Source organism: Hypanus sabinus, chromosome 7 (genome assembly GCF_030144855.1).
Source record: "Hypanus sabinus isolate sHypSab1 chromosome 7, sHypSab1.hap1, whole genome shotgun sequence".
Lineage (NCBI taxonomy): Eukaryota > Metazoa > Chordata > Chondrichthyes > Myliobatiformes > Dasyatidae > Hypanus > Hypanus sabinus.
Genome location: NC_082712.1, coordinates 58,146,881 through 58,160,741, shown reverse-complemented (window position 1 = coordinate 58,160,741; position 13,861 = coordinate 58,146,881). Strand labels below are relative to the sequence as shown.

The window sequence follows — 13,861 nt, the reverse complement described above, 5'->3', positions numbered from 1 at the left end:
TTCCATTCATCAGTACAGCTTTATATTAACAGAATCAGAAACATACAGACTTTACAGAGTTGAGGATTTAGAATAAATGTTTTACTTGTTTTTCGTTTTGCCGCAGAAGAAATTACTTGGATGATCTCCAATTCTGGCAAATGGGAAAACTGGCCTTACATTGTAAGAATGAAATACATCTTAAAAAATGAATTTCATTTTGAAGAGCTCCATGCTGAATTTCAGTATATTTGCTGATTAAAATTAAATACAGCTGATGGGGCAACTCACAGTTCCATATTTCTGAAAATTCACCAGACAGCATGAGATTTTTTGGTCAGTGTATATTTTAAAAGTTTCAAAACCACATCTAAATATGGTTTTCATCCACTGTTCATTCAGGTACAATGATGAGTACATTACTCTAATGCAGTTTTACTAATTTCAGCTGAAGTCTTCAACTATGTCCTACTTTCTATCTTCTACCTTTTAAATTTTTTTCCCTTCAAATATTTAAATTTCCTTTTGAAATGCTATTTTTTTTTCCACTTTATAGCAAAATGATTTCAGAATGAACTAGCCATTACAGCACAGAAAGAATCCATTCAACCCATCTGACCTTCACATCATTTATGCGCCATACAAACTACCAGGCCTTTATCCTTCCTGAACTTGGGTAGCTTCCCCCTTAATTCTATTGACAATAACTATTTCTTAGTGGTAAAATATTTCACACTTTCAGTGTTCTGTTGATAAAGAAGTTTTTCAGGTCAATCTTGTGCTCTTGGCCTGTGCATTCAAACACACCAACCATGGAAAAAAATCTGCTCTGTTTGCCATTGAATCTGATTTTCCAGCAATTGAGCCATTTTTCCCTGTTTGCCTCAAATCTTCAGAGTCACCATTTTGTCCATCTGTATCCAGACAAGACCAATTACATGTTGACACATTATTCAGAAGACCCAGAATCCAACTAATCCATGTAATGTCAATTTAATGTTTCCTAGAATAACCCCTCTAGAATCTATAAGGTAGAGCAAATGCTGCAAAACTTGTTCCCCCGATAGATTGTTAAAATTTATTCCATCTTATTAAAATAAGACTAATTTATTTATTAATACCAATAATATCTAGGACAAGAGACTGTGCCAGAAAACACATAACTGGAATTTTAAGCAACAATACCTGTGGACACTGGGGTGTTGCTTGCAGTCATGGAAGTATTGGGAGGGGGAGTGCTGGGGGGCGTTGTCTCAATCCCACTTTCCTCCATCATCTTTTTTCTTTCGATAACAATCTATTGTAAGTAAATAATAAAATGAAGTCTAGTGAGCTGCAAAGGTTTGTATCTGAGAAAAGAATAAAGTTATATGATGGTTACTTCAAAGCAAAACTGGCCAAGAAAGGTACGTGTCGCAATTTTTTAACAAGGGTTAGCCTGTAGACCATACAATTCAAAATGTCAATGGAAAGGCGTTGTCAAAAATATCCCAGCAAATCCTAGGCAACATATTAGGTTAAGACACTGAGATTAGGAGGCCTTCATTCAATCAAATCAATACCAGCATTTGGAAGAATGAAGTACGGGAAACCGTTTCAATTTGCAGGAGTGCAAGTATCTAGAGGATGCATTTAAAATTACTGCCTTAAGAATCAGAAGAGTCAAAATTTTACTTTCAGGATATTACACAAGCTACATGTTGAATAAAAAGCTGCTGGCAGAATATTCAGTGGAAATGTGTAAAATCAAATTGGATAAATTAACATGGAAATATAGGGCCTTGTTAAATTATTCAGCCCCCAACCCTATATTCACATAAATGAGTGTTATAACCAGGGATTTTGATCAATTTATTTGAGAATTTTTACTTGTGAATTACATGCTCCTTTTATTTTCCTCACAGTAGAGCCCAAAAAATAGGGAAAAACCAAAACTTAAAAAACTGAAATGTCAGCAGTTAAAAAGTATTCATCCCCCTTTGCTCAGTACTTAGTTAAACTACCTCTTGCAGCCAATAGTCTTTTTGGATAAGTCTCTATTAGCTTTGCACAACGTGATGGAGCAAGTTTCCCCCTTTCCAAATTGCTCGAGCTGTGCCAAGTTAGGTGGGAATCAACAGCAGACAGGATCGTGAGGTCTTGGCGGAAATGTTTGATCAGAATTCTGACTGGGCCACTCATTGACATAAATTTTCTTCATTTAAAGCCACGCCATGGTTGTTCTGGCAACGTGTTTTCGGTTGTTGTCCTGCTGAAAGACAAACCTCCTCCCAGTTTAAGCTCTCTGACAGACGCCACCAGTCCCTGCTGCTGAAAAATATCTCCACAGCCTGATGTTACCTCCACCATATCTCACAATAAGGATGGTGTTACCTGCTGGTGTGCAGTATTAGATTTACACCACACATATGCTAAATGTTGAGGCTAAAATGTTCCACTTTAGGCTTATCCAACCACAAGGCCTTCCACATCTTTACGCTTTGACAAGTTTTTAAAGGCAAGGATATATATGTTTGTTCTTTTTAAAAGCCAGGGTTTCTTACTTGCCACTCTTCCATAAACACCCTTAATGTGCAAGGCCTTTGAGATTGTGCAGCCACGAACCTCATCTGCAGTTGCAGCCACTGAATGGGCAGATAAGAATTCGACCATTTGAGAGCTTTCTCAAAATAAACACGGATATGCTTGGCCAATATCTTTCTGTACTGCGTACTTATTACTCATCTTATTCTTAATCAGACTACTGCCTCAATGACCAGTTGCACACATATCTACTGTGATGTAGTGCTTTGAGAGGTCATGGCCAGAGTCAACTCCTGCCCAAGCAAGGACCCGGACCCGCTATAATTTGCCTATCGCCATGATAAATCTACATCAGATGCAATCTCACTGACACTCCACTTGGCCTTGGATCACCTGGACAACAGCATTACCTACATCAGGCTGATGATTATAGATTACGGCTCAGTGTTCAACACAAACATAGCCTCAATTCTAATCATTAACAAGCTCCAAATTCTGGGTGTCTGTACATCCCTCTGCAACTGAATATCTGACTTCCTTACTGGGAGACCACAATCAGAGCAAATCGAAGATAACATCTCCTCTTCACAGACAACCAACACTACTGCACCTCAGAGCAAACCAACATGGTTCTACAGTTTTTGCCCCCATGGCTATGTGGCTAGGCACAGCTCTAACACCATCTATAAAATTGTCGATGACACAACTACTGTTGGCAGAACTGTGAGCAGTTTCAAGTTCCCAGGTATCAACATCTCTGAAGATCTATCCCAACATATTGATGCAATTATCAAGTAGACACAACAGCAGCTAGGTTCCACTGGGAGTTTGAGGACACTTGTATGTCACCAAAGACTCTTGTAAATCTCTACTGACATACTGTGGAGACCATTTTAACTGGTTGCATCACATATCTAATATGGAGGGACCACTGCACAGGATTGAAAAAAGGCTGCAGAAAGTTGTACACTCAATCAGCTGCATGATTAGGCACCAGCCTCCCCAGCATCAAGGACATCTTCAAAAGGCAATAATTCAAAAAGATAGCATAATTAAGGAACCTCATCACCCAGGACATGCCCTCTTTTTACTGCTACCATCAAGGAGGTGATACAGGAGCCTGGACAGACACATTCAATGTTTCAGGAACAGCTTTTTCCCTTCCCCCATCAGATTTCTGAAGGGACAATGAACACTCGTTATTTTGATTTACTTTCTTTTTTGCACTACTTATTTATTTTTTATATATACTTATTGTACACTTTGTAATTTATAGTTTTTTTATTATTATGTATAGCAATATACTGCTGCTGCAAGACATCAAATTTCACTACAAATGCCAATGATATTAAACCTGATTTTGATTCTGAAATAAGGTGACTACCAAACACTGAAAAGTATTTTCTGTCCTCTATCCCCTATACAAAGACATTGCAAATTGTAGTCAGCTACTCACAAGTGCAAATGCTTTCACCGCAGCAGTCTACTTTAAGAGCTCTCACAGAATCGTATGTTTAAGGTAGTGCCATGAATCACTTCTAGAGGAACCACTGTATTTCCCTCAGAGATGGTACCATGTTAAATTCATCTGTACACCAGGACAGTTACTATCACTGGTCAGATAAGAATCAGAACATGTTTCAAGGTTAGGGGATAGATGTGTGGCGTTCTGCATAGGTACGTTCCAATGAGACAGGGAAAAGGTGGCAGGGTACAGGAACCGTGGTGTACAAAGACTGTTGAAAATCCAGACAAGGAGAAAAGCTTACAAAAGGTTCAAAAAACTAGGCAATGATAGAGATCTAGAAGATTATAAGGCTAACAGGAAGATGCTTAAGAATGAAATTAGGAGAGCCAGAAGGGGCCATGAGAAGGTCTTGGTGAGCAGGATTAAAGACAACCCCAAGGCTTTCAAGATAAGACGTGAGACAATACGACCAATCAAGTGTGATGTGGAAAAGTGTGTATGGAACTGGAGGAGACAGCTGAGGTATTTAATGAATACTTTGCTTCAGTATTCACTACGGAAAAGGATCTTGGTAATTGTAGAGATGACTTGCAGCTGATTGAAAAGCTTGAGCATATAAACATTAAGAAAGCAGATGTGCTGGAGCTTTTGGAAAGCATCAAGTTAGATAAGTCTCCAGGACCGGACAAAATGTACCCCAGGCTACTGTGGGAGGCGAGGGAGGAGATTGCTGAGCCTCTGGCAATAATCTTTGCATCATCAATAGGGACGGAGGAGGTTCCGGAGGATTGGAGAATTGCAGATGTTGTTCCCTTATTCAAGAAAGGGAGTAGAGACAGCCCAGGAAATTGTAGACCAGTGAGACTTACTTCAGTGGTTGGTAAGCTGATGGAAAAGATCCTGAGAGGCAGGATTTATGAACATTTGGAGAGGCATAAAATGATTAGGAATAGTCAGCATAGCTTTGTCAAACAGGTCATGCCTTATGAGCCTGATTAAATTTTTTGAGGATGTGACTAAACACATTGATGAAGGAAGAGCAGTAGATGTAGAGTATATAGATTTCAGCAAGTCATTTTTGTGATGCCTCTAACTGGGAAAATAAAATGTCTAAGGAAATGAAAAATATCTTCAATAAAAAACCAGCAGAAATTTTGAGGCTACTACAAATGACTGAATAAAATGCATTTTTATTAGAGGGTGTATGTCTAAATAAGCCTCATACAACGTTTGTTTCTGCAATATGACCACAGCATTAAAGAGTAGCCTACTCAAAACATCAAATGAGGATAAATAGAGGATGAACTCTCAGACTTGTATGAGATTTAGACAAATGAAATTCAATATTACAAGTTTTTTTGTGCATTGGATCTAACCCAGTAGCTTTGATCATCACTTGCAGGAACTTGTCTAGTTCTCCTGTCCAACAAACATGTGCAGTGTGGAAAGTGCACCGATATTGAAAATGACCGTGTAAGTTTAACTACTGAAAATGATCAGCTGATCATAACTGCTTCAATCCTTATTTTTAATTTCTGCGACAAAATTAAATTTAGTTGCAGTCAAGAATTCCTGACAGTGCAGCCCTCTCTTAATACCATACTGGATTGTCTGCTGAGATGGTTCTGCTCAGGTGGTGTAAATTTAGGTGACAGAAATGAGACAGAAGGTAGCCTGCTGAAGGACGTTAACTTACCCTGATTACTTTCACAGATGCTCAGGAAACTTTTCCACATCAACAAAATGAATGATAGATATTTCAAAAGAGTGTGGAGGTTGGGGATGGAGAAAACAGCAGAAATCAGATTGTGTCTTAAATGAATCATTTTGCAATTGTACAATTTTAAAGATGAACTCAGAACCTGGCTGAATTTCACAGAAAAATCAAGCACTCCGCCATTAATCAGTTTATGCATGGCAAACCAAACATCTGAGACTGGTTCTGCTTATATTTTTGAAGGAGCTGCAAAAAGCAGGAATGCAAGGAACAGCAACACTGTAAGTGAAGCATGATCTCTTTCCAGGTCCTGATTCACACCTCACCCCAGGATCCATAGCAAGTGTGCTGAGTATCCTATAATGAGGCGAATTTCAATTTAACTGTCTATACCTGCAGGCCAACATATTTAGAACATGCAGGACATACTTCTAACTAGAAGCATTGCGTAGAATCATATTGATTCAGTAAATAGACACTTTTTTAGTTTTAATCAGCAATTGGCATATCATAAGCTCATGAAGTACTATTTCCGACATTCATTTAGCACTTGAATGAAACTAAGTAATTAAGTTCAATTTATTAGTACAAGGAGTCTGCGGATTATGCCGATTTCATCAAAATTAGAAATATGTTTTTTATAGAAGCCATATTGTACCATACTGCATACGCTTGCTATAATTCTTATACTTCATTGAATAATCAACATAACAATACATAATTAAATTAATGAAACATATTAATGAATACCATTAATACTTTTATGATTAGTGTCATAAAAAATACTTTAAAAATGTATGGGAGAACCTGCGTAAGGTTTGATTTCCAAATCCATGTCAATCACTGTTCTTAACCTGATCAACATTAAAGTCTAAATAACAGCTAATTTGATACTGTAAAAATTTGGATCAGCATGTAGGTTTGAAAATGAAGATTGCACCTCAATGAACCTGCTTACTGGAAGTTAGATCAGGGTGGACAATCTCTGTAAAACATTCCACTCTGTCCTCAAATTTACTTGGTCCGTTTCTGACACCTCCCTCCCCTTTTCCGATCTCTGGAGACAGTCTATTCACTGATACATTTCATAAACCCACTGATTCTCATAGCTACCCGGACTATAGTACCTCTTCTCACCATGTCACTTGTAAAAATGCCATCTCCTTCTCTCAGTTCCTCTGCCGCTGCTGCATCATCTCTCAGGATGAGGCTTTTCATTCCAGAACTAATGAGATGTCCTCCTTCTTCAAAGAAAGGGGCTTTCCTTGCTCCACCATCAACACTGCCCTCTTCCACTGTGCAAGTCTGCCCTCACCCCATCCTCCTACCACAACAGCAGGGATAGGGTTCCTCCTGTCCTCACCCACCACCCCATTAGCCTCTGCATCCAGCACATAATTCTCCACAACTCTGTCACTGCCAACGGAATCCTGCCACCAAGCACATCTTTCCCTCTCCCCCACTTCTGCTTTCTGCAGGGATTGCTCCTTCTATGACTCCCTTGTCCCTCCCCACCAATCTCCCTCCTGGCACTTATCCTTGTAAGTGGAACAAATGCTACCCCTGTCCCTACACCTCCTCCCTCACAACCATTCAGGGCCCCAAACAGTCCTTCCAGGTGAGGTGACATTTCACCTGTGGGTCTGTTGGGGTTATCTATTGTATCTGGTGCTCCCAATGTGGCCTCCTGTATATTGGGAGACTGCTTCACTGAGCCTGTATACTCCATCCGCCAGAAAAAGTGAGATCACCTGGTAGCCACCCATTTCAATTCTACTTTCCATTCCCATTCCAACACGTCAGTCTATGGCCTCCTTTATTGCCACGATGAAGCCACACTCTGGTTGGAGCATTAACACGTTATATTCCGCCTGGGTAGCCTCCAACCTGATGGCATGAACACCGATTTCTTGAACTTCTGATAACTGCCCCCCCCTCCCCCCAATCTTCACCATTCCTGTTTCTTTATCTCACCTTTTTTCCCTTAGCTACACATCACATCGCTCTGGTATTCTTCCTCCTCCCCCTTATTCCATGGTCTCCTATTTTCTCCCATCATATTCCCCCTCTTCTAGCCCTTTTCACCAATCAACTTCCCAGCTCTTTACTTCACCCCATCCCCCTCTCTCAGTTTCACCCTATCATCTTGTACTTCTTGACTTCTCATCTTTTTTTTTCAGTCCTGATGAAGAGTTTCGACACAAAATGTCAACTATTTATTCCTTTCCCATAGATGCTGCCTGGCCTGCTGAGGTCTTCCAGCATTTTGTATGTGTTGCTTGGGATTTCCAGCATATGCAGGTTCTCTTCTGTTTGTGATTTCCATCTGCATACTGTTCTGTTTGCAAGAGATGAGGTTTGTTCACTTTAAGACTTACCACATAATTAACTAAAGTACACCTTACAAAGTATTGAGTACAGGAGACGGGATGTTATGTTGGAGTTGTATAAAACATTGATGAAGCCTAATTTGGAATACCATGTGTAGTTTTGGATACCTACATACAGAAAAGATGTAAATAAGGTTGAAAGAGTACAGAGAAAATTTACAAGGATGTTGTCAGTCCTGCAGGTCCTGAGTTATAAGACAAGACTGACTAGGTTAGAACTTTATTCTGTGGGGCGTAATGTCGAAGATTGAGAAAATGATAACTGTATACAAAATGATAAGCGGTATAGATAGGGTAAATGCAAGCAGGAATTTTCTACTGAAGTTCGATGGAACTACCAAAAGAGGTCATGGGTTAAGGGTGAAATGTCAAATGTTTAAGGCAAAGCTGAGTGGGAACTTCTGCCAGTGCAAGTAGTGCATGTGAGCTCAATTTCAACATTTAAGATAAGTTTGGATACATACGTGGATGGTAGGGGTATGGAGGGCTATGGTCTGAGTACAGGTCAATGGAAGGAAGCAGTTTAAACAGTTGGGTGGGCTGAAAGGCTCATTTCTGTGCTGTACCTTTCAATGACTTTATAATTAGACACTCTGTTAATGCAAAATAAGGGAATGGGAGATGGTGGTCTTTGTTGTTGTTTTTGCCAGAATGCCTCATCACCAGAACTTTCAAACAAGCACCAAATCTATGTTTGGTGGATGGTAAGCAGGGTGATCTCTGTCAGATCTCTGATCCATAGCTTGCTGTGCTTCTACTGGCTATGATGCAACTGAAATCATTATCCACTTCCTTCTGGACTGTGTGTTAGTTCAAGTCTGCAAGGAGATGCAATGGTCTTTGTAAAGCTTCATCCTGCACGGGTGCACCACACAGGGCTCTGTGCTCGACAAAAAGTTTACAATGACATAAACCAGGAGAAGCATCAATTGACATCAAAAATGTGAAAGATACACTTAGGAGTTCTGCCCGAGATTTATTTTTTCAGTGCAGGGAACTGTCCACAACCAAATATTGTACACTAGCATGTTCTAAAATGCAGACAGGACTGTGTGCAGACAAACAAACTAAATGACACATGCAGCAGTTGTGCTAGCTGCACCATGTAAAAGAGTCAAAATTTAGGGTTGGTCTGCCATCACGTACAGAAGGACTAAGCCCTGCCTAATGGCCTTTCTAGCTCAGTGAGTGGTTAGAAACGGAAATTAATATATTGACATAACATATGTATTACAAGCACTTGCAATGTGATACTTGATACAGTGAATGACGTTAAGTCCAATATTTGTACAAGTATTTATGAATGAAGGATATTTTTGAAGAGGAAAAAAGTCACCTTTTTAAAGATGAACTTTACAGGAATTTGGTAAATGTTCCCGATAACAGTTGAACAGTCAAATGCTTCAGCAAGGCAATATCAAGAATACAGCAACAGTATTGACTAACAGCTCTACCAATTCACTATCAGTATCCTCCACTACAGGTAAAAACAACAAAACAAGTTTTTGGAAATATTCTAAATCCACCCCAGAAGCAATGCCCAGCCCCATCAAACCTCTGCACAAGGTGGAAAAACCAAGATCGTGGGAATGCCTTCAAGTCATACCTCATGACTGATATATATTGCCATTTCTTCACAGGCCCTATAAGTATTACAATCCCTTTTTTCAGTATCTCACTGAGCCACTGCATCATTAATTATTGAATACCCCTTATCTAAAGTACCTGGGGCCAAAAATGTTTCAGAATTTGGAATATATGACATACCAACTACTACCTCTGGTACCAACGTTCATTCCATGATCAAAGTAACTTAGATAACATTTCTTCCCTGCTCTGATGTTTGATCTGAACAACAACTGAGCCTTTTGACACGTCTGCATGCTTTTAGGCATTGAGTTGCTGCCACATGATTGGCTGATTCGATAAATGCATTAACAAGCAGGTGTACAGATGTACCTAATAAAGTGGCTACTAAGTGTACAGCAGTGAAATCAGAGCACGGTCTGACTCCATGATCAGAAATGGGATAGCCACCAGATATTACGGGTGATATCGCGGCTTGGACAAAAGTTGACTCCTAGAATAACGGCTCAAATGGGAAGTTTAGCATCCAGACAGAGCCCTTGTCCGAGGTATCATGCCATTGTGATGGGAGCTTCATCAGTGCAGAACCCGCTCAATACGACACTGGCCCTCTGCACAGAGACTGAGAGGGTTGTCAATCTCAGGGGAGAGACGGGTAGGTAATGGGACTGTACAGACTAGTACTCCCGGATTGAGTGAGGTGAATCCTGGGACAGAATGGAATCACCTCCAGCATTGCCACGTCCCCTATCCTGAAGCTCCAGGCACCTAAATCCATCGTGTTCGGATCTCGGGACCCGGAGTCTGGGTGGTGGCCGAGGTACCCCCGCCTCACTCGGCACCAGATCCCGAAAGCGGCTCAGGTGTCGGCGCCCACAGAGAACTTACCTGATGAACCCCGCCAGCCGTTCGGCCCCCGGACACACAAGATGGCCGCGTCACCACAGCAACGTCAGCGCTCGCCACGTAACCCATCAGCGGCCCGCTGCCCTACGTCACAGCGCAAGTCCCGCCCAGCAGGGAACTGCATTGTCTTAAAGGGACATCACACCCTCCGATCACGGAAGCGCTCCGCCCCTCCCTCTGGTCATCCGGAAGACCGCAGACAACTTCCACGTTCCCACCCACGGCCATGAATATGTATCTTCCCTACCTCTCCAACACTTTCTACTGAAAACCAGCCACCCCAGTACCCTGAGTTCCACTCATCCAGCGACAAGAAATTGCAGGGAGGTGTGAACGCAGCAGAGACTGTCACGTAAACTGGCTTCCAGTGACTCCGTCTGCAATTCCTGCGGCACTGGGAAAGTAGCCAAAGTAACTTCAAGGACTGCTCCCCTCCGGTCAATGTCTCTCATTTCTCCTTTTACATTGGCCAGTGATAGAAAAGCTTGAGAAGACGTACCACCAAGCTCAAGGACAGATCGTATTCCACTTTTATATGACTCTTGAATGGACCTCTTATATGATATAGATCGACTCGATCTCTCAATCTACCTCATCTCTTGATTTGTCTATATGCACTGAATTTTCCCTGTAATTATTACACTCTATTCTGCATTCTCTTTTTTTTAACCTTTTGTACTACCTCGATGTGTTTACAGTGCCTTGAAAAAGTATTCAGCCCCCAACCCTTTGTTCACATAAATAAGTATTACAACCAGGGATTTTGACCAATTTAACTTAGAATTTCTATTTGTGAATCACGTGTTCCTTTTTCATGGATACTGAAAACATCACCATAGCACGATGCTACCTCATCCATAACTTTACAGTAGAGATGGTGTTATCTGGCTTACATGCAGTATCAGATTTATGCCACACATACTGCTTTAAAAAAAACATTGTTGACTGTAAAGGCAGTGAAGTGTCACTTAGAAGGTTCTGTAAAGTTGCAGAAGTTCTTGTCAGATGAGATGAAAGTGGAACATTTTGGCCTCAACACTAAGTGGCATGTATGGTGTAAATCTAACACTGCACATGAGCCAGGTAACATAATCCCCACTTTAAAGTATGGTGGAGGTAGCATTATGCTATGGGGGTGCTTTTCAGCAGCAGGGACTGGAAATCTGGTCAGGATTGAAGATAAATGGTAAAGGGGGTGGTGTGGCTTTAATGGTAAGAAATGATATTAAATCATTAGAAAGAGTTGACATAGGATCGGAAGGTACAGAATCTTTATGGGTTGAGCTAAGAAATCGCAGGGGTAAAAGGACCCTGATGGCAGTTATCTAGAGGCCTCCAAACAGCTGCAGTGATGTGGACTACAAATTACAACAGGAAATAGAAAAGGCTTGCCAGAAGGGCAGTGTTATGATAATTGTAGAGGATTTTAACATGCAAGTGGATTGGGAAAATCAGGTCGCGATCTCGAGAGAGAGAATTTGTAGAATGTCTACGAGATGTCTTTTTAGAACAGCTTGTTGCTGAGCCCACTAGGGGATTGGCTGTACTGGATTGGGTATTGTGTAATGAACCAGAGGTGATTAGAGAGATAGAAGTGAAGGAACCCTTAGGAGGCAGTGATCACAACATGATTGAGTTCACTGTGAAATTTGAGAAAGAGAAGCCGAAATCTGATGTGTCGGTATTTCAGTGGAGTAAAGGAAATTACAGTGGCGCATGAGAGGAACTGGCAAAGGTTGACTGGAAAGGGACACTAACAGGAAGGATGGCAGAGCAGCAGTGGCTGGAGTTTATGTGAGAAGTGAGGAAGCTGCAAGACAGATATATTCCAAAAAAGAAGAAATTTTTGAATGGAAAAGGGATGCAACCGTGGCTGACAAGAAGTCAAAGCCAAAGTAAAAGCAAAGCAGCGGGCATACAAGGAAGCAAAAATTAGTGGGAAGACAGAGGATTGGGAAGTTTTTAAAAGCTTACAAAAGGAAACTAAGAAGGTCATTAAGAGGGAAAAGATGAACTATGAAAGGAAGCTAGCAAATAATATCAAAGAGGATACTAAAAGCTTTTTCAAGTATATAAAGAGTAAAAGACAGGTGAGTAAATATAGGACCAATAGAAAATGATGCTGGAGAAATTGTAATAGGAGATAAGGAGATGGCGGAGGAACTGAATGAGTATTTTGCATCAGTCTTCACTGAGGAAGACATCAGCAATATACCAGACATTCAAGGGTGTCAGGGAAGAGAAATATGCTCAGTCACAATTACGACAGAGAAAGTACTCAGGAAGCTGAATAGTCTAAGGGTAGATAAATCTCCTGGACCAGATGGAATGCACCCTCATGTACTGAAGGAAGTAGCAGTGGAGATTGAGGAGGCATTAGCAATGCTCTCTCAAAAGTCGATAGATTCTGGCCTGGTTCTGGAGGACTGGAAGATTGCAAATGTCACTCCCCTATTTAAGAAGGAGGCAAGGAAGCAAAAAGGAAATTATAGATCTGTTAAATAATCAAATTAAATAAGTAGTGCAAAAACAGAAATAAAAAAGTAGTGAGGCAGTGTTCATGGGTTCAATGTTTATTCAGAAATTGGAGGGGCAGGAGCTGTTCCTGAATCACTGAGTGTGTGCCTTCAGGCTTCTGTACCTCCTTTGGAACAGTAGCAATGAGAAGAGGGCATATCCCTGAGTTTGGGGGTCCTTAATAATGGATGCTGCTTTTTAGAGGCACCACTCCTTGAAGACAGATGTCTTTGATACCACAGAGGCTAGTATCCATGATGGAGCTGACTAATTTTACAGTTTGCTTTGATCCTGTGTAGTAGCCAACCCCCACACCCCCCCCCCACCCCCATACCAGACAGTGATGCAGCGAGTTAGAATGCTCTCCACGGTACATCTGCAGAAATTTTCAGACAACATGTAGTGATCAGTTTTACCACTGCAGTCATGGACATAAGTATCTGCCTCAGGTAGATTGGTGAGGATGAGGCCAGGCAGCTTTATTCCTTGGAGACACAAGAAACTAGATGCTGGAATCAAGAGCGATACATCAGGTCAGGCTGCATCTGGGCTGGAGATATGGACAGTTGGCATTTCGGATTGAGATCCTTCTTCTGGCTTGCATGATAAAAAGATAAAGGGGAGATAGCCTGTGTAAAAAGGTGAATGGAGGGGATGTAGCAAGTGACAGTTGGATCGAGGCGAGTGGGCAATAGGCAGATGGGAGAAGAGTAGGAACAATATAGAAGCTGGAAGGCGATATGCAGAAGGGACAAAGGGATGAAGATTATGGAA

General features: G+C 41.2%; 1 protein-coding gene across 2 annotated transcripts in view; it reads right to left on the bottom strand.

Annotated features, from left to right (window-relative positions):
* The window catches only part of prrc1 (proline-rich coiled-coil 1), a 43,602-nt gene extending 32,941 nt beyond the window's left edge, over window positions 1–10,661 (bottom strand). For both annotated transcript variants that reach the window (XM_059974716.1, XM_059974717.1), the window contains exons 1-2: window positions 10,553–10,661; window positions 1,165–1,276 (exon numbers count right to left, since the gene is read on the bottom strand). In XM_059974716.1, coding sequence (XP_059830699.1) covers window positions 1,165–1,276; window positions 10,553–10,639 — 199 coding nt within the window. In that variant the 5' untranslated portion in view covers window positions 10,640–10,661. The remainder of the gene's footprint in view (window positions 1–1,164; window positions 1,277–10,552) is intronic.
* Between the last annotated feature and the right edge of the window lie 3,200 nt (window positions 10,662–13,861).